Source organism: Acipenser ruthenus, chromosome 5 (genome assembly GCF_902713425.1).
Source record: "Acipenser ruthenus chromosome 5, fAciRut3.2 maternal haplotype, whole genome shotgun sequence".
Lineage (NCBI taxonomy): Eukaryota > Metazoa > Chordata > Actinopteri > Acipenseriformes > Acipenseridae > Acipenser > Acipenser ruthenus.
Genome location: NC_081193.1, coordinates 67765582 through 67786667, shown reverse-complemented (window position 1 = coordinate 67786667; position 21086 = coordinate 67765582). Strand labels below are relative to the sequence as shown.

The 21086-nt window shown below is 41.5% G+C and overlaps 1 protein-coding gene across 1 annotated transcript in view; it reads right to left on the bottom strand.

The window, feature by feature from the left end:
• Positions 1-2050: 2050 nt before the first annotated feature.
• Positions 2051-21086, bottom strand: part of LOC117402281 (isthmin-like) — a 36485-nt gene continuing 17449 nt past the window's right edge. Inside the window, exons 2-6 of the mRNA XM_034003276.3 lie at positions 13992-14231; positions 10855-11098; positions 9017-9160; positions 4088-4177; positions 2051-3747 (exon numbers count right to left, since the gene is read on the bottom strand). Coding sequence (XP_033859167.2) covers positions 3230-3747; positions 4088-4177; positions 9017-9160; positions 10855-11098; positions 13992-14231 — 1236 coding nt within the window. The 3' untranslated portion in view covers positions 2051-3229. The remainder of the gene's footprint in view (positions 3748-4087; positions 4178-9016; positions 9161-10854; positions 11099-13991; positions 14232-21086) is intronic.

The following is a 21086-nucleotide window of genomic DNA, read 5'->3' as shown; positions in this document are numbered from 1 at the left end:
TCACATGTTAAAATATAAGTAACGTTAAATGCTTAAACTCAGTGAACATGTTAAAACTTTAATATAAAGCCATACAGAACTGCAATAATAAGTTAGAAAACAGTTAGTTTAATATTATAGCACCATTTTTTTAGCGGTTGCCTATGACGATGGTTCCAGTTGGATTTGTAGCTGGACTGGGATGTTTTATGCTTTAACCTGTGTAGTTTTCTTTATTTTACTGTGATTGGCTGCAAAGATTAGATATTGTTTGTTGGGTTGGTTTTTCTTGTGTAGTTTCCTAGTAACTGAAAACATTGCATTCTGGGAGATGTAGTTGTTAGTCAAAGTTTTAGGGGAGGCAGACAAGCTGTGCAGCAAAATTGCTATGCGTATTGAGTGGCTCATCCAGTGAAAGCGTTGCCGCTGGGAGCGCAGGATGAGTCACACAGCTTGGACGGCGCCAGTTCGCGTCCAGGCTGTGCAAAGAGGCCGAACTTTGCTTGGGACTCCGAAGGGGGCATCACATTGGCTCTGACGCTCCTGGGGTGGGGGGTGGGAAACCGGCAGGGACTCCTTCTCCTCATCGCACAACAACGAACCCTACTGGCCAGACATCGAGCACATTCAGAGTCAATAAAAAGCAGGGCTGATCTCTGTTCACTGGGATCAGTAGCCCACCCACCTCTGCTCTGGATTGCTCGGAGTAAAAGCGATTCTGCGAGATCGGAGGACGCTCACACGCCCTCAGAACACCTGTGCTGTGTGGGGACCCGCTGCGGTGAGGAGAAAAAACATAATTGGACATTCCAAATTAGGACAAAACTAAATAAAAATAACTGGTCACTCTAAATTAAAAATAACAATAATAATTTAATTTAGTACATATTTCAGATTTTTTAATTCATACAAAATGGCATTATCTGGACAGCTGATCACATACATAATGAGAGAAAAACTTTAGTAAATAAAAAAATGGTTTTACTTGTCAGAGTTGCTTATAGTTTATCTAGATAGTGCCAGATATCTGAATGGTGCAATACTACTGAACTGTCTCAGTTTGTTGTTGTTGAAAGACACTGCGCTCCAGTTGAGCTGACAGGCTGTGGATCGGCTGATGTGGCAGTGGTGGGTACAGGACTGGCTGCTTTCGTAGTTGCAAAGTATTTGATTGGCTTGTTTTGGTCGATAATAAAATACATTTGGACCAAATGTCTCTTTGTTTAGATGTGAACTGAGCTTTCATTATGGTAGGTCAAAATGAAAAAGCTGATACTTGCGTGAATTGATTTTAAATTTAATTCACAGTTGATGCTGTGACGTAGCAGCGGGCATCTACCGTCTGATAGAAGCCCACTAGAGCTGATTGGCTGATGGAACTGCATCGTTTTTTTAATTATATTAGAAACATCAGAACTTCCATTCAACCAAAACAAGGACGTTCAATTCCAGGGCATAGCTACACAGTTTATATAGAATTTCCAGCTTTAAAATAAATGAAAAAGAAGGAATGGTAAATAAATCTGCACTTTCAGAATGTTTAAAACACCAATTAAAAAGGTAATGTTAACAGGTTTCTAATCTTAATAAAAACCTGAATATCTGGCATTAACTTAGTAGTTGACCTTGTCAGTGCGGTACGCTCTAACCTTGCCAAAGCGGTCAACTGCCAGACTAATGCCCTCTTATCAGAATTATATTGCTTAAATAAAAACTAACGCATCAGATCCTTTTTATTGACTAAAATATTGTGAGAAAACAGTGTGGAGCCAGTATAGTGGTTCTCATGTCTGCAAAATTCCCTTTTCGCTTAGATAAAAAAAGCACACCACTGGAAAACATAAGCATTTGGTTAAGCAGTTTAAAATTGAAACAAGATTATTATCTTTCACCGAACATCCACTAAACGACATCAAGTAGCATGTGTTCTAAACAACTGCCCGTGAAACATCTGGCCTGAAACTGGAAACTGTCAAGGTCTCTCTTACCTAGTTCCTCTTCAATCTCAAAGGCAATGCCACCAGTCCCTCTTACCCCCAGAAATAAAATAAATATTAAAAAACAAGGCAAATTTGAATTTCATTTATATTTTTATTTATATGTTCTTTTTCCAGAGAGGTCTTTGAGTACATTTGTGCACAGACATCCCTTTTGCTTATACCAACTAGTGACCCACAAAAGCAGACCACATACAAATGCCCAGTGTGTGGGATGTTGCTACAAATTAATAAATACTTTAAAAAAATAATGCAGCCTTTTTTTCCCTTTTTTATACATCAATAAGAATCTTCAGGACCAAAACAAGCCTTAAAAATAATAGTACTCTATAGCATATTCTTAGTATTCGGTACATGCTAAATAAACAAGCTTGGAGGGGGACCGAACATTGTAACCAAGCAAATATGGGAAAAACGTTCAAGCTCTAAAAATATCAAAAGTGCCACTTCCTCTGTTTATGGTTTGCGTCCCTGTAAATGATTCCCATCCACAGAAATACTTTGAATGCTGCGGTTGGACTCTGCACCCAGTCCTATTTGTTGAAAATGAGATTAAACGCATTTTTGCTTCCCTTTGATTGTCTGTGTTTGAAATAACAGGAGACTTTAAAGCATATTGCACTTGCATCAGTCCTTTTTGCAAGTAAAACACCAGCCCAGCACCAAGTCACTGGTGGTTTTGCTCAATTTGTCTTTTTCTGTTTTTGTAGACCCATTACTGTTACAATATATGAATTTTACTTCACAGACGGAACCAAGAATTATCAGAAAATATCTATTTTTTTCCCCCCTGTGTGGACCATAAATTACCGTCCATTCTCTTTGAAGCCCGATACAATGACAGACCAGACAAAAGTACATTTTGCAAAACAATATCTCAGCAGTTTTAGTTTGAAAGGTGATGATATATTCAGGATATAAGAAAATGAAGAACCCAACTTACTTTGTTATTGTCACAAAACTATCTTTTTGTAATTTAAATTATACAGAATAACGCATGGGAGTCTGGTGTGTCCCTCGGAGTCTCTGGCACCAGGTATAATTTAGCCTGAGTTTGAGGGAGATAAATCAAGGTCAGTTCTAATTACACTGTATTCTTCACACAAACCTTTAACAGCAAGTATACTGGAAATAAAGTGGTTGAACCCTGTTTGCAAAATTCAGAAACTTTCTTCAAAATGGATTCTTGATCTGTAAAGATCAGGGGTGGTGGGATTTGGATAATAGTGTATAAGGATAGATTACCAATACCATTAGAATTCCCTGGCTTCTTGAAACTGTTTATAGTAGTCCTCCTCTAATGGGTTTTCAACACATTTCTGTCCGTTATTCGGCGGCCTGACCTCGTTATATCGGCTCCAGTCACCTTTACAGATAATCCATGGCAAGATGTCCACTTTGTAATGCAGGTCGGCTGAAAACTCAGTGCTGATGAGATTGGGAGCACCAGCCCCTTTGCCTCTGGTGATGAGCTTCATGCTGTCGTCATAGCAACAGTGCTGGACAGCCAGGGTCGTGCTCACCAAGGTCAGCATGGATCGTATGCAGTAGCGCGCTGTCGGCTTGTAGATCTCCAGCTTCTCCTTGGGGCCACTGGCGTCCTTCCAGCGGAAATCTGTGCCCATGCCATGGTCGTAGATGTCCGCCGTGTTGTAGGCCACCTCAGTGGGGTAGGTGCAAGGACAGCTAGGAAGGTCGTTTGACACTTTGAGCATGTACTTCTTCAGGAATTCACTTTTACAGTTCATCCACCTCTCACAGCTGTCAGTGTCTGGAAAGCATTAGAGCACAATAAACTCTTTTACAGGTTATGTAATACATAGAAACGAAGGATGCTTTGGACCATCATGTGTTTTTCTCATCTATGAGAATTTGTCAGCAGTAGCTATTATTGTTAGAACGGCACGGTCGGAAAATACGGCTTTTATTCTTCAGGATTCAATACCAACTTTCAAAGTATTGGATGCCAACTTTAAAATGTCTTTTTAAAAACACATTTTTTCAAGATAGCAAAACTATATTTATTCTTCACATACTGAAAATCAGTAGTTTCATTCCCATATGCCACCATCAATGTAAATGTTACATTTAAAACATCAATCATTTCTTACCAACTCCAAACAGCTCCGTAGCATTGAAGTCGTCGGTTCCTGCTAGTAGACCTACTTCGGTAGCTGCAGTCCTGAAAGTATCTTCAATTCCTATGGACAAAAACATATACATTAAATCTACACAGATAAACTAATTTAAGTAGACATGAGGTTATATTCACAGTATTAACTCATAAGTTGTTTGTAGAATAAAATCAAGTTTGATGTTCCCGGAAACTGTTCTGGACTATTGCCGGTTTCACTACCAACAATATTGGAACTTTATTCCTAAAATACCTTCTATAAATAATTAATGAGTTAAAGCTTTGTGAATAGAGCACATTAATCGGTATACACAACAGGCAGGGATCATGGGACTCCAAAAAACATATTTAGAAAGTACTTAAAATGTCCAATCACCACAAATCTTTGATTTAAACCCTACATTCCTGTGTTTGTTATATTATTTGGTGATCTAAATTCATGAAATTGCCCTTGGAACTGTACTTTATTTCACACTGTTAAATCAGACCTGGGGTCAATTACAATTACAAATCACAGCAGAATTGTTTGCTGAAAATGCAATTACAATTACAATGCTATTGTGTTCAATTACAATTACAGTTACAATTATGCTGCAGTAATTGCAATTCTAATTACAACTAGAAGTTGCAAGCTTCCAAGTCGTTATTCTGAAATGTAAGCATTTGATTGGTTGTTCTATAGTAACCATGACCATATCTGCACTCTGTAAGGAGTTATGAGCTAGTTTTACATTTGACCTTAAGGAGAGGTCAAATGTCAAGGTCAATATCAGGGTATTTTTTGATAGAGCATACATTAATTCCAATAGGCCTCCACTACTCTGTGAAGTTTCAAGAGTTTTTGTTCAATGGTGTTCATTGTATGTGCAATATATGCAACTAGAGCACTGCTGAAATTTGATTGGCCCATGGCAGACATGTTCCCTTTCAATTCGAAGACGACCACCAAAACATTACGTATGGGATGTGCCTGCCTATTGGTAGGTATTTTCTGAGCTCTCTATACCAGAGCTGTCGATAGGCCTCTTCCTGGGATGACGCCCTTGGTCCCGCCTAAAACCGTCATTCCATGGAAGCCATTTCTCTTTTTGCCTCTCAAGGCGGTAAGGTAAGACCCTCTGTGTTGGTATCTGAGCGTTTTTTGATAAAGAGCTTGAGTCTACTGCAGTTCCCTTGCCTTTCAGGCTGAAAGCTGGCTTGCCGCTTTCATGGAATCAGTGACTCCTGATTCAGCCTTTTTCTTTCTGTCTTTCCTCAGCAACCTGTGCGCGTTCATGTTGCACGCTGCTGCTTTCTATCTGTGGTACGTGAGTCGATTGCCTATGTAGTATTGATTTAAAGGAGTGAGTGTTGTTGTCTTTTCCAGCCTTTACTCGTGTGGGAGCACGTCCTCCAACGGGGCTAGGCTTCACCTTACCCCCGCTGTTGAGTGGCTCTGCTGGCTGCTGTTATTACTTTAAATATATATTTGTTGTTGATGAAATACCTTGCTGGCACATCTGCAGTGCACACGTGGTACTCCTGCTTGCCTGTGTTGTGCTACAGCTAAAAAAATTTTTAAAAAACCCAACATCAGCAGGCCTTGTCCTCCACGGGGCTGTATTTTTATTAGCACCCGCAGTAGAGTAGACAACGCTGGCTGACTCGGCCCAACCACCTCGGTGCATTGGGCCTTCAAAATAAAAAAAAATGAAATAATCGAACAACAACAGCAATGTGTTCCCAATTCCTTCCCCACGGATAAGGAGGAAGGAGAGGAGCCGGTGCCGTCAACGCAGGCAGTGGCTCCCACAACGCAGCCCTTCCCGCCGTTCCCTGATTTTATGGCAGAGGTGTGCTCCTCTTGGGATCGACATGCATCAGCGCTGAGTGTGTTGAAGCAAGCTATTCGGCTTGCTTCATTGGAGGGCGGCGAGAAGCTGGGCCTGGCAGGATTTCCCCCGGTTGACTCCACCATCGCAGCCTTGGTTAAGGCCCCGCCGGTGGGTCGATTGCCTAGGGACCCTATGTGCCCGATCCCTCAGTGCGGGGTTACGGAGCCTCTTTTGAAAAGGGCCTATGCAGCGGAAGCACAGGTGACCCGCCTGGCTAACACGGCGGGTATCCTGACAGTATACTTGGATGGCGTGCTCACAGGGACCCTGCTCCCAGAGCTGGTGGCCACTTAGCTTCACCTCCTTTCAAGTACGCTGCTCCAGATCCCCGGTCTTCAAGGGCAAGCCCTAGGCCGGAGTCTGGCAAGCCTGGTGGTGGCGGCTCGTAGACAGCTATGGCTGTCGCAGGCAATTGAAAGGGAATGTTAGGTTACTTACCATAACCCTGGTTCCCTGAAAGATAAGGCAGCGTTGCTGGACGGGCTGATATCCCCGGGACATACATTCGGGACAGCTGTGGAGGAGATTTTACAGCGCTCCCTTCCAGAGTGTGAAGCATCTCGGCAGGTGGCCGTGCTGCTCCCTCCCCGTGCTCCGGTGCAGGGTAGGTCTAGCCATTGGCCTGCCCCCCAGGTGCCTACCGTCACAAGGACGGTCCCGGTGCCCATGGCTCTGCTGGGTGACCTGAGGCATCACCTACAGGCCACAGTAGCGATGGGCAACCGAGGCATTCCACAGAGTACAAGGAACATCGGGCGTGGTGTGTCCGCACAACAGCTTTCTAAGAGGCAATACTAGGGTCATCGCCCTAGGCAAGTGCCTCAGAGGGCACTGCCCCAACCTCAGCAGCCCCAGCAGGGGACCTAAAGGCTTGCAGCCTCAGACCCAACCTTTCGCTGCACAACAGCTGCAATACTGGCGCGCTTGCACCTCAGACACCTTGGTGCTCACTACCGTGCAAAATGAAGGAAGTGGCTGCCTTGCTGTGCAAGCGAGCCATTCGTCTCGTAGACCCCACCTCCTGCGTTAAGGGGTTCTATTCGAGATATTTTCTAGTACCCAAGAGGGACGTCGGCTTTCACCACATCCTACACCTGAGATTCCTCAACAAGTTATTGAAGGAGAAGAGGTTCCAAATGCTGACTCACCGTCACATTCTCCAGTCAGTCCGGCCGGGCAACTGGTTTACCACAGGAGATTGAATTTCCTCTGCCCGGTGCAGGCATTGAGGTGTTACGTAAATAAGACCAGAGCTCTGCGTCATACTGACCAGCTCTTTGTCTGTCACGGTATACTGACCCTAGGACAGCCCCCCTTGAAGCAGCGACTGTCGCATTGGATTCCGGACACAGTCTCGACTGTGTATGATGGTGCTGGCTTACCCCTACCTGGGAGAGTAGCTGTGCACTCTTCTAGAGGGTTGGCTACATCTTGGGCCCTCTTCACAGGGGCCTCACTGTCCAATATATGTACGGCGGCTAGCTGGGCTACGCCGCATACATTTTCTAGGTTCTACCGCTTGAATGTGGTAGATCCTTCTTTGCCTTCACTCATACCGCTAACATAGGGTTAAGCAATTCTGATGTGTCCCTCATTTGCTGCCGTTCCTTCTCCCTCGCGATGGCTCTGGTATACATTTCCCATACGTAATTTTTTGGTGGTCATCTTCGAATTGAAAGGGAACGTTAGGTTACTTACCGTAACCCTGGTTCCCTGAAAGAGAAGACAACCACCAACCGCAAGGTTGCATCGATTGCCCACATGGGTTCGATGCAAAAAGAGAAATGGCTTCCGTGGAATGACGGTTTTAACCACTCGGTAGGCGGGACCGAGGACATCATCCCAGGAAGGGGCCTATCGACAGCTCTGGTAATACATAATGTTTTGTGCTCGTCTTCTCTTTCAGGGAACCAGGGTTACGGTAAGTAACCTAACTTTTTTTTACTGTAGCAACTTAATTTGGGCAAACTTTAAAAGAAAACCATACTTCAATCATGTAAGTAAGTTTTGCTTCGATAAGGATTAGCGGTTTTGGAGAAGAAGACATTTGTACGTTAATTAGGTTATCCAGCATGGCCGCCATACCACTCAACCAATCAGCTTAATTTCGAGCACCATGCATCTTGGACAAGCCCTAACCATGTATATCAAGTTTCAGAACTCTGTGGTACGTGGTTTCCGACAAGAAGATATTTGTAAATTGTTCCAAATTTTATATAAAATCCAATATGGCTGCCAAACCATGTGACCAATTGCGTTCATTCAGCTGTGGACATTAGTTCCCATTGCAATCTACAATTTCAAGAGTTTTCGTGCAACAGTTTTCATTTTATGCAACGTTTTGTTTTCGGAAAGAAAAATAATAATAATAATAAATAATAATAATAATAATAATAATAATAATAATAATAATAATAATAAATATTCTTAACAACAACAATTGCACTACTCTGTTTATTCTACCAAGCAGTAATCACAGGTACACAAAGAAACATACTATAAAAGTTCTCAAATGGGGTCACTAAAAGTGGTTGAAAATACGAGAAGTATGTTCGGTCAATCTAAATCACAACATGGAACTGTGAATGATTAAGCTTGGAAAGGTGTGTAATTGAATTGTAATTGATCAATTATATGGTAATTACAATTACACAGGTCTGCCCAGGTTCAACTACAATTACACTGTAATTGCAATTTATTACAAATTACACAATTACAATTGTAATTGACCCAATGTCTGCTGTTGATATGCTACTTTAAAAAAAAAATAATAATACATTTCTTAGCAGACGCCCTTATCCAGGGCGACTTACAATTATTACAAGATATCACATTATTTTTACATACAATTACCCATTTATACAGTTGGGTTTTACTAGAGCAATCTAGGTAAAGTACCTTGCTCAAGGGTACAGCAGCAGTGTCCCCCCCCCCCCCCCCCCCCCGGGATTGAACCCATGACCCTCTGGTCAGGAGTCCAGAGCCCTAACCACTACTCCAATAAAATAAAACACAATGCTACTTTTACTAACCAGGACAACTGGGCATGTCACAAGTGCGAGATTCGGTAGCTGTGCAAGCGTAACCGCAGGACCGTGTGCGCTTCTGGTTACCGTTTCCACAGGTGACACTGCAGATGGACCAGGGGCTCCAGTCTCCTTCCCCATCAATGTAATCTGTAGTGCAGAAAAAGAGTAAACCCAATTACCCAGGAGGAAATCGGTCAACAGGCTAGTCCATTGCTACAGTAAATCGGGTCCATATGTTTTTTTTACCTGAAGCTAAGGCCAGCACCTAAGCATTAGCATGCCTTTCTAAATGGCTTTCACACATGGGGCTGTACAGAGCACTGTTTGCACATTTTCTTCTTCTTCCACCCCTCTAAGCCTCTCTCCCCCCTGACTCTGGGGCAGCTGGGAATCTTCAGTTGTAAATCTCAAGTTATGGAGGGCCAGGTTTAATTACCAGGCTCCTTCCCACTAAACCAGAAAGCATTTCCTCATAAATAAAAGGCTGTACATTTGTGCAATACAGGGTACTGTCTATTTTAACAGCGCAGGGGGCCTGCACTTAAATGCTGGACCGTTAAGTAAATTATAGTGCATATATAATGGTGTGAGTGAGTAGTATTTAGAGAAGCTTTCTTTTTAAAATGTTTGATCAATTATAACCAGCCAGGGCTACTTGAAATGTAAATCAGAATAATTACACTTCTTTTTTTTTTTAAACATGCAGCTTTACTGTCAATCTGTGACCTGTGCCCTATGAGGTACCACCGCTAGCTCAGTTAGTGGACCTATTTCTTCAACCACATTAAATTCCTGCTGCCATGTTCAGTAATAAACCATTCAGGCTCCTGTCTCAATGAGACAGGCCATTAATGTTGTAGCCAGACTACAATTTTAAAGCACCCTTGGACCACTGTGTTTTAAGCAACCCATATTTCACATTCATATTGCTCCAAAGCCAGCATTGCTGTGCCAGCACAGCAGTGTGGAGTAGTGGTTAGGGCTCTGGACTCTTGACTGGAGGGTCGTGGGTTCAATCCCAGGTGGGGGACATTGCTGCTGTATCCTTGAGCAAGGTACTTTACCTAGATTGCTTCAGTAAAAACCCAACTGTATAAATGGGTAATTGTATGTAAAAATAACGTGATATCTTGTAACAATTGTAAGTCGCCCTGGATAAGCCAGACACTTAGGTAAAAGGCCAAGTAAACAGGAGACCCAATTCAATTATTAAGTAACGTTTGTGTCATTTTTAATGTTTATTTTGTCTCCCCTTTATCCTCCATCATACCATAAGACTAGACACACCAGTTCTGCAATGTATCAGCTTTGCAGGTTTTCCAGTTTTCTAGAGATGTTGACCTTTTTGGACATTTTTTTAAATAGCATCTGTAACATCTGGTAAGTGCTACCATCAAGGTAGAGACAGTCTGGAGATCATAGGTATAGCAAAATCTAAATTAAAGTAGTGCTTTGTTATCGATCACATACAGAGCACAGTGTTTAATCCAGTAATTTGGCCAGACAATAAAAAGAAACAATCCTTTCCAGAGGCTGTGCTTTGCAGTCTAGATACTGTACTGTGTATTCCAAAAATATAAGCCCAAAATCCTCCACTGCCTGCCATTATGAATATCTGATACTGGCCAAGGGAAAGAAAATGCATTTTTTTTAACTGGCGACGAGATACTTTCGCCGCGAAATGACCACACACCAGAAGCGACACAGAGGAGACAAAATCTCCAGACCACAGAGATCGTGCTGAGTGGAGCAGGCATGTGTGTTACAGGTTTAGTTCCCCTCACCATGTTTCCATACCTCTCATCTCATTCTCTTCCCTGTGACATGCATTGTAAACATACCATACTCAGGCTGCCCCTTGGCCTCAAATCTCCTTTGGTTGTGTCCACTCCGCTGGTCCCAGCCCCCCACTGGTTTCAGGAAGTTGCTGTCTTCTGTGTTGGCGTCATAGTTGTAGTCCTGCTGGCTGTCAGTGCGGCGGGCTGAGGTGGCCGATCTCTGCCACCAGTTCCTCCAGTCCGGCGAGGGCCAGCTGGGCTCCTTCTCGGGCTCTGCATCCGGCCCATCCACCACCTCGATTGTCACCTGCATAACAGACAACACTTTTTATTAGAGCTGAAATTGCTTCTCCCAACCGCTTTACCTCTGGAATCCCCTATTTATAACCCCTCCAGAGTGACCACACAAAATGTATACTGTCACAAACCTCTACTGAATTTTGTGCAGATTGATTGCATGGTATTGTTGGTGGTTTGGTTTATCCTGGAATAACAACTCTCTCTAAGTTTAAATTTAAATAATGGCACCGCTATCCCTTAAGCAGCTTTTTAAAAAGTTTTTTTTTTAGCACTTGGTGTTTGTTATTTGGCAGGAGGTCACAGATTTATAATTTAAACACTGATTCTAAAAGAACATTTAAAATACAGCTTTTTTAGAATGTTGCAGTGGGCCTTTTTCTGAAAATCACTGCAATTGCATTGCCATTATATTACATTGCACATGGCTCCTCTTTCATCTACAAATATAAAACAAAACGGTGGGTTAGTGACAGAAGCTCTTTGTATATCGTTAGTATGTAATAGCCACAAAGAGACCATTGTTTAATTTTCCCTTGTCTCAATACAGTTCTATTGGAAATGACACACTCTGAATTACAGCTAGCTGCAGCAGTCGGGCTCTTGTCGTATCAAACATGTGTCTCCCATATGAAGCTTTTTTATGCATGTGTATATAAAAACCAGTGGTCATAAGATTAGTCCTCTCCACCTTAACATCTAGTTCAAAGCTAATGTGTTTTACACTCATACAGGCCGGATGAGACAAAGATCAAAGATGTTCCATTCTGCCATAAATAAAATCTATAACAGTCTTGCTCTTGCATGTAAAAGGCAAAACCTATATAAAGTATTCAGTAAGGGATAAACAACGATGTGTTGAATCAGTACAAATAATTCACAGTAGATTATTTTCTTACCAATTCAACACTGAGTGCCACTTAAAACATTTCTTCCTAATTGATACGTGTTCAATAATTAGATTAAATTGATTGTTCATTCTGTAATTGGATTTGTTTTTTGCTCTTTTGTTACGCTTAGTTCAAACAGTTAAAATGTCTTAGGTTGGGGGAATGTTGCCATGTGTTTCTTGATTTCAAATCCCACTTATACAGACAAAATTGTCTGTTGAAAGTGAAGATATTAGCAAGGACTATGTTTTACATATAGAACATGAACGTGGCATTACAAAAATAAAAATGCAAAAAACAAAGGAATATGAACCAGCAATGGAAAGAAAAGTTATTGATTTTTGCCAAACCTAAAACAGACCTAAATATCACTGCCAGCGAGTGGATTTCGAGAAGCACTCAGGCAAAATGCAAGGGCTCTATAAGCTTGCTGAACAATGGTTAAAATGAAAGAAATGCAAAAGCTGAGTTTACATCCAACGTCTGTGTAATTGATGGAGATTTATAAAGTGAGGATGCTCCTGAACCTGTCCAGAAGAAACGTGAAATAAATTAGAAAAGGGGATGTTTATGTGCAAGTCATTTTGTAATTATGAAAACTTTTTTTTTTACATTGTTAATGTATAAATTGTATTACTTTTCTTTAATAATATGAAATGCTAAACTGAAATTGCAAGCCCATTTCTAAGTCTTATGTTTGAAATATGTAATACTATAATTAACAAATAAAATGTGCTTTTCTGTTGAATTGTTCTGACTGTGGATTTGTAGCATATACTGTTGATTCGTTAAATCAACAATAGATCTGCCACACATTCCCCTTCTCTTCAAAGCCACTTTTCGTTAGAAGATTTGTAGAATTAATCAATCAAATGATCAAAGGGTGATGCCACAGAAATGTTTTCATAAAAAACAAACACCACATAAAGGGTCCCTGATATGTAGAATATATCTTTCACAACATACAAATATTTATAGTAAACTAAATTCCTGTTTGTGATCAATATTGGTTTAATACGATTAAGTATAGATTAAGTATAATCATCATGCAGAACATAGGCTATATTCTTTATATGAATTCAGCCAAGTACTTTAAACTGACATGCAAGTGTATTTTGTAAACAAGTAAAGATATACATGTACAAACATTTTTAAAACTAGCTTTGTAAATCACAAGACATACTTTTAAGTTCTTAAAAGAAAAGGAAAAAAGCGAGTACTGTAATAATCCCCCTCAGTTTTATCGCTTACAAGGAATATATTAGCGTTTGGCATCAGGAGCTCCTTACATTTAAAAAAAAAGGACCACCAATGAATGGGGAGTAACCAAGTGCAGCAGAGCATTGGGCTGCGTCCTCACTGGTAACAGCTGCGTGGTGTGCTTAGGCAGCCACCGCACAGTACAACCAAGCCCCTCTGTTTACTCTTCCTGCCTGAGCATCACCCTCTACAGAGCACTGCACAAGTGTGGAAATATCTAATATCTGTATTTCTGCTCCTCAGAATGTAAACTGTATTAAACTGAGGGCCTGTGGAATAAAGTTTTAAGCATCTATTTGTTAACTGTATCCGCAAGACAAGTGTCCAGTGACAGAACAGTAGTCAGTCCGCTACACAAAGACATTGTTGTACTGGGTGCAGTGAAGAACTAAAATAAAACTGAAACCTCTCTATAAAACACAGTCGCATTTAATAAAATAGTTGCATTTGTACCAGGAAAACGGTCTGCAAAACTCAATCTTTTTCCAGTATCAAACTGGGGCTGGCGCTGTTCCATCTACTGTTTACAATTCTGCAACCGGACATTACACAAAGGTGGCCGATTCTTCATTTTTATTCATTCACAAACATTTCCCTAACAGTATCATAAATTACAGTCCTGATACACGACTGTTGATTAACTACACAACCAGATATTGTAGAAACCTGAAGTACACAGTGCAATACATTATTCAACAGAGCTAGATCATACAAACAAGAAAAGGCACATTTCTTCTTAAGAACTGCATTTACTTGAATATTGGGGTTCTGTCCATTTATGTCTGCTTTGGACAGGTCAGGGAAGTTGTGGAGGTCTAGTACGAAGGATCCAGGTCCATCCCTCTGTACAGATGTGCCCCCGTTGTCCGCGTGCGAGCGGTGCTTTGGAAACGGTCTGTGTGCAGCCCGGTGCTCATGAAAAGTCCGCCGCTCCCCAGGAGAACCAAGGGTAGACTTCGAAGACAATGCTGCGGTCTCGTCATTTAGATTGTTCTAGTACAAGAAAATATATAAAAAAAAACAACCATGTTATTATTACAGCCTTAGAGCAGTAAATATAAATATCAACCCCCCTCCTCATTCAAAAAAACAACTCGCAGAACAGTGTAGAGATAAGCCAATAACGTCTCCATGAAAACACCATTTACCGACATTAAACTATTAAAATAAGGATCAAATTAACCTTGTCATAAATCCTCTCAGTATCTAAGCTTATGTTAAACAGATCAATACCTAAAATAATTTTCTGTTATATATATATATATATATATATATTGTAAGATAGCGGGTTGTGAGAGACAGCAGGGAGGGGGTTAAAACCTCCCTGCGAGAGAGAAAACATGTGAGAATGCACCTTTTTAATTGATTTGTTAATTGCTTTATTGTTTAGTTCAATTGTTTATTATTAATGATCATCCGCACCTGGGCGTTATTGGGGAATTAGACCCAGGTGCGGGGTTTAAAAGGAGAGCAGGCAGTGTGCTCGAGGCTGCTGAGTGGAAGGAGGCAGAGAGGTGCGCTGTCTCCGAGTAGCCATTGAAGAGAGAAGAGTAAGTGCGGTGTTAAACCTGGGTTTTGTGAAGACGGGAAAACAGCTTAGCTGTCCCGTGTTAGGAAGGGTTCCTGAAAGTTGAGTTAGTGCTCCAAGAGGAGCTAGGTGTTTATTTTGTTTGTATTTGTGTTGTTTTGTGTTCATTAAAAAAATAGCGCAAACGCGCTGGAAAAAATCCACTTCTGTGTTCTGGGTCGTATTTTTAAAGGGGCAACGAACCCGAGTGGGTGCGAACCTTTTACATTTGGTGGCAGAAAGTGTGGGCGCCCCTAAGACCCAGAGAAGATGGATTTATGGGACTTGATCGAGCAGATCAATAGAAATGCCGCTGCTCAGAAGGAGCAGCTGGAGAGATGGGAGAGAGAGATGGGGTTGGCACCGCAGAAGAGACAGGAGCGGGAGCCAACCGAATTGGAGCGGTTACTCCTGGAATGGGAGCAGGCTAGCGCAGCTCCGCAGTCTCCCGAGCCAGAAAGGGAGGAGCTGCCGCTGCCAGAGCCCAGAGGGGAGGAGCTGCCGCTGCCAGAGCCCAGAGGGGAGGAGCTGCCGCTGCCAGAGCCCAGAGGGGAGGAGCTGCCGCTGCCAGAGCCCAGAGGGGAGGAGCTGCCGCTGCCAGAGCCCAGAGGGGAGGAGCTGCCGCTGCCAGAGCCCAGAGGGGAGGAGCTGCCGCTGCCAGAGCCCAGAGGGGAGGAGCTGCCGCTGCCAGAGCCCAGAGGGGAGGAGCTGCCGCTGCCAGAGCCCAGAGGGGAGGAGCTGCCGCTGCCAGAGCCGAGAGGGGAGGAGCTGCCGCTTCCGGAGCCTAGGGAGGAGGTGAAAAGCGTACCTCCACCACAGCCCCGACCACCACCCCTACGGTCCAGTCCGGCGTCGCTGCGTCCAGTCCCTTACCCCTTGCTCCTGGACACCCTGTCGGTTAGCCTGGACCTCCCTTCACTTGACCTGGAGCCCAGGAGTCGGCAGGATCGGGCACAGTTCTCCACCTGGTCCCCTGCTCCGCTCCTCCCGGACATTAAGACGTCGCTGTGCTGCTCCCAGACGTCGCGTACGCTCCCCCTGGTCGCTACGTCGCTCCCCCTTGCTGACCGGACGTCGCTGCACTGGGTCCCAGCTGCAGACCTCTGCCCGCTGCTGCAGCCTCCAGTGCCCTGGTTGTCGTGCCGGTCGCCCCTGACAAACCGGTGGGGTCCCTCGTCGCCGGTGCGCGGTCCCTACCTGGCTGACCCAGGACGTGGACCGATCCACCCTCGAGTTCGCCCGTGGAAGAGGGCGAAAATTGACATTTATGGACTCGAGGGTGGGTGGTTGTGTTTTAGGGGAGGAGGTGGCCGTCTCGTGGCCTGTGTCTTGTAAAGACAAGGGGGGGGATGTGTAAGATAGCGGGTTGTGAGAGACAGCAGGGAGGGGGTTAAAACCTCCCTGCGAGAGAGAAAACATGTGAGAATGCACCTTTTTAATTGATTTGTTAATTGCTTTATTGTTTAGTTCAATTGTTTATTATTAATGATCATCCGCACCTGGGCGTTATTGGGGAATTAGACCCAGGTGCGGGGTTTAAAAGGAGAGCAGGCAGTGTGCTCGAGGCTGCTGAGTGGAAGGAGGCAGAGAGGTGCGCTGTCTCCGAGTAGCCATTGAAGAGAGAAGAGTAAGTGCGGTGTTAAACCTGGGTTTTGTGAAGACGGGAAAACAGCTTAGCTGTCCCGTGTTAGGAAGGGTTCCTGAAAGTTGAGTTAGTGCTCCAAGAGGAGCTAGGTGTTTATTTTGTTTGTATTTGTGTTGTTTTGTGTTCATTAAAAAAATAGCGCAAACGCGCTGGAAAAAATCCACTTCTGTGTTCTGGGTCGTATTTTTAAAGGGGCAACGAACCCGAGTGGGTGCGAACCTTTTACAATATATATATATATATATATATATATATATATATATTTAAATAGTACATTTTCAATAGAATCAAAAAAGCCAAGGTATAGTATACTTGACTCTGTGGTTCTTTTTTTCATGGGTGGATTCTGGATATGTCCATGTGGACTAACAAGGAAGATACAGGCTTGGTTTTAAACCATTGGATGGACCCAAGATTCTATGTTATGGTGCATACACAGAGATCATGACATTAAAACCATAGTGTCTGACCTGTCTTTGACGTTACCATGACGTTACTGGCTGAATAATAACCTCAAAAGTACTGTTTGAAACATTTGCATCTGTAAAGAACAGTTACAGGCTGCCATGCCTAAATCCAAACACGTAGCCGGGCTGCCCTTTAAGAGTATTGGGTGTTACTAGTAGAAGCAAAAAAAGGGGGAAATGTTGCAATATTTGTGTCTGCAGGGCCAACAACCACAAAAAGTGTTTCTGATTTGGGCGGTAATTATGGAAGGGAAGTAAACAGGATATGGCATACCGAAGGAAAGTATGTCATTTTAATAAACAGGGACGCACCACCTTATATTACTGTACATGGTGCCAGCAGGAAACATTTTGCAAACATAATTGCTGTAAGACTTCAGATCCTCATGTGATACCCCTTCTTAATTCAATTACACACCAAAAAAACAGACTCTTTTTCAGCACGTACTTACACTAATTCTCTACACCAAACAAAACTGACTGAAACTTTGGATAATAATAACAACAACATCTCTCATTTTACAAAACCTTATTCTGTGATGTAATTCTGATCAACTTTATTCTGAATTGTAGTAATACTATGAATAATAACAACAATACTGTATTGTATTTAATGTCAACTCCATAATCAACTTCCATTTCTCTCAAGATTAATTTGGTGAGAAAATACCCAACCTTACAAGAATGCAGTCCCGCTACAATGTGTGTATATAGTGCACCTAGTATACAAGAAAATATACAAGAAAATAGTTACTATATGTATAATTTTATATTATATTCAGAAATGCTATTTAAATATGAATGTTCAAAGAGTTCCCATGTTAATGTTACAAAATGAGAAACAAACTTGAGTGATTAGGAAGCCCTAAAATGTATGGCTTATTTGGTTGTAGTTTTGTAAAATTACCAGTTGCTAATATTTTACATGTATACTTATATGTGTTTAGTGTCTGTTAGAAATCTTTGGGAGCAATTGAACAAAATACTAGATATGATTTTATCGATGTCTTTATTTAAAAAATACTTATTTCACAAATGTATCTAAATATTTAGTTCATGTAAAATATTACAGCAATTATTGTTTCATAAATGTTCTTTTCTGCTTACTATCTGAATGGGATAACAGCCGTTAGGGAGTCTAATGTCCATTTTCTAGACTTCAGTGGTTGATTCTTTATTGTTTATTATTTTACCGGGTAAAGAATCTGGTTCATGTTGCTCATTTACAATACCCTCTCTTGCATACTTTTCAAATGGTATACATACACATACAGATAACTACAGAGACAGGCAGAGACATTCAGACAGATGCAATTTCCTACTTTTGATAAGCTGATCCCCACAAAGAAGTAAATCATCCTGAACAGAATTTGTTTTTAAAAACCAGCAGATTAATGATTCCATACATTAATAATACAAGGCCTTTACCTGTGGCTGCCTATACTTACATGTAGGGCTTGAATTTTTCAGGTTTTATTTTCTGTTTAGTTCGGGGGTGTTTTTTCGGTTTATATTATTATTTGACAAAATTAAAAATAAACACTACTCAAATAATGCATGAATTTTCAGTTTCTATAATAAATTGCATGTACGTTTCACCAACACATATACAAAGGTTAAGTTACTGTGTTCAAGTGAGGATGTCCTGGATGGATTTTGAATCCGACAATGGTGAGAAATAACAGATTTCGTATCTAGCACTACTAGTTCAAGGTTTTGTTTTTTAAGCCCACCCCCGCATATGACTATAGCATACTATAGTAATTACAGTAATCTCAGCCAGCATACAATAAGTTATTTATATTTTTTCCTATGAATAAACATTCATCATGGTACTCTGATTAAGGTTTGATATTTATGCAGCTATTCTAATAATAATAATAATAATAATAATAATAATAATAATAATAATAATAATAATAGGCAGTCATTGTTTTTGCATTTTGAAAAGGTGGTCACCCTACTTACCTGTAAATTCTCTGAAATTTCTGTATAGTTTTTCTTTAGAAAAAAAAAAGACGACATCTTTCCTAATACAATGCTTTTATCCTGGTTTTAGCAGGCCTGTTTTTGGTGCAGCACCGCTTTTTTAAAAAAAAAAACGGCTTTGAATTACCTTTGGCTCCCAGTGTGCAACCTTAGCTTTTCCAAAGCATGTTTGATCTTTTCATGCCTAATTTTAACTCCTCTTTCACACTCTCCATCCCTTGGAAAAACACAAACAGTGCAGTTCACTTTAAAGGTTAAGGACTGACAATCTCTATGAACATCTGTTTCATCTGCTGCCAGGCATTATGGACTCCCTTTAGAAGCTGGAGTTTGTTTGGTCATATGTTTTATTTACAAATACATTTCCATTGATTTAAAAACAGCTGTTCTGGTCACATGTAGTCCATTTCAAGATTTAACACGTTCTTCCAGGTTAACTGTGTGATGCCACCTTAACCTCAGGCATGCTGTGAAAGGGTAGCGTCACTGGTAAGGCTGTTACCATCAGGGAGAGAGACTCAGACACAAGAAGCTGCAGGTTTAAGCACTATTGCGTACTTTATTTACAAAACTATACAAACACTAACAAAACAAAACTAATAGGCACAAGGGCCAAAATAAAAGGGTCAGACAAAAACGACTGTACATATACCCTCCACTACAACATAGCATAGCACATCACACATCACCAACATTAAATAATATTAACACCTGTGATTTCCCTTTTTATACACCTGGTGCTGGAGTCTAATTAATCATCAATTATTCCATTATGGCCCCAGCCACATTCCCATGTGTGTTCTGGCACCCTCTCCCTGCCAACCGAATATTCCCCACACACACCCACACATTACACCGGCAGACCTTCTGCCCTGCCACGCATGCCCAGCTGGAATACTCCATGTTAGGTGTATCCAGTTGTGGCCAAGATGGCACAGCTTCAGGCGGTGACTACAGGAGGTGTCCATTTAATCGCAGTGCCCTGTGAAACCATGACCTTTAAGTTGCGTTGCTTCAGAAGCTTCCTAATCATGTTTATTGACCAGGCCAGTTAATAATAATCAGAGCCTCTATTCCATCCAGGTGCAAAAACTGCAGGGGATCACAAGATCTCCTCATCTCCTCCCCTCCGTCAAATCTTGACATGACAGGTTGACGATTCTAAACTTGGCCTTGCTAAAATAAAGATCTTGACCTGACCTCCTAATAAGAGAAATCTGGATCAGCATGCTTTGCTTCTGAAGTTTGGGGGCCGCAGCAGATCATGATTAAGCCTCCAGACTCTTTAGTTGCAGTAGATTAGGGATTCTACATCAAAACCAATCAACAGCAAAAACATAATTTGCTCTTGCATCTTTACGACTAACCTACGCTTTTTGGGTAGTCAGCTTTTTACTAAACGGAGAGCTGACTAATCAATCTCTCCACCTCCCGGCAATTGGCCCCACCAAACGATCTAAAACTTCTACTTGTATTTGCTAATTAGTGAAGAGGCACGACAAGCATGTATGCCGATGCAAAATCCTGCCACTCTGCAGTATTTCAGTATCAACACATTAAACTTGGCTAAAGAGCTTCTGTGATAGTGTTACACATCTACCATTTTACATCTAGAAAGCACATATGCTGCAGCATTGCACCATGCTTACCCTCAGTAACTATTTAGACATATGAAGTTTAAAAAAGCAGTCAGTCCACTGCAACATTGCATGTTTTATTTTATTATTTTTTTTAAAACATGCAGCAGTATTTATTGTATGATTGGCTTTGAGTATTTTCATGAATATTTAACCTCTTTATGCTCATAATAAATTATGATTTTGTTTGTTATGATGTTCTTAATCTCAGCCTGTATGAACTTCAATGAGATTAAACTAGTCTTGCGTTATATACTGCTAATGTAAATAAAGTCTGGGAGTAATTTTGAGTATGATTCATGGAGGAAATGCTTAATATTTCCTTTTATTTATTTATTTATTTTTAAATAGCTTTGCTTAAATATGTTTGCATTTCTTATCTTAATTCGACAATTTGGAAAATTAAAAAAGAAAATAAATAAGTAAATGTAAATAAGCAGTACCTAAAATAGCTCCAGGTCTCCAGTAGTTAAGTTTTGGTAAAATGTTCTGTTCAAGGTCACCTAGAAAGGGAAAGGTCAGCAAGAATTTTGGACCTCAAAT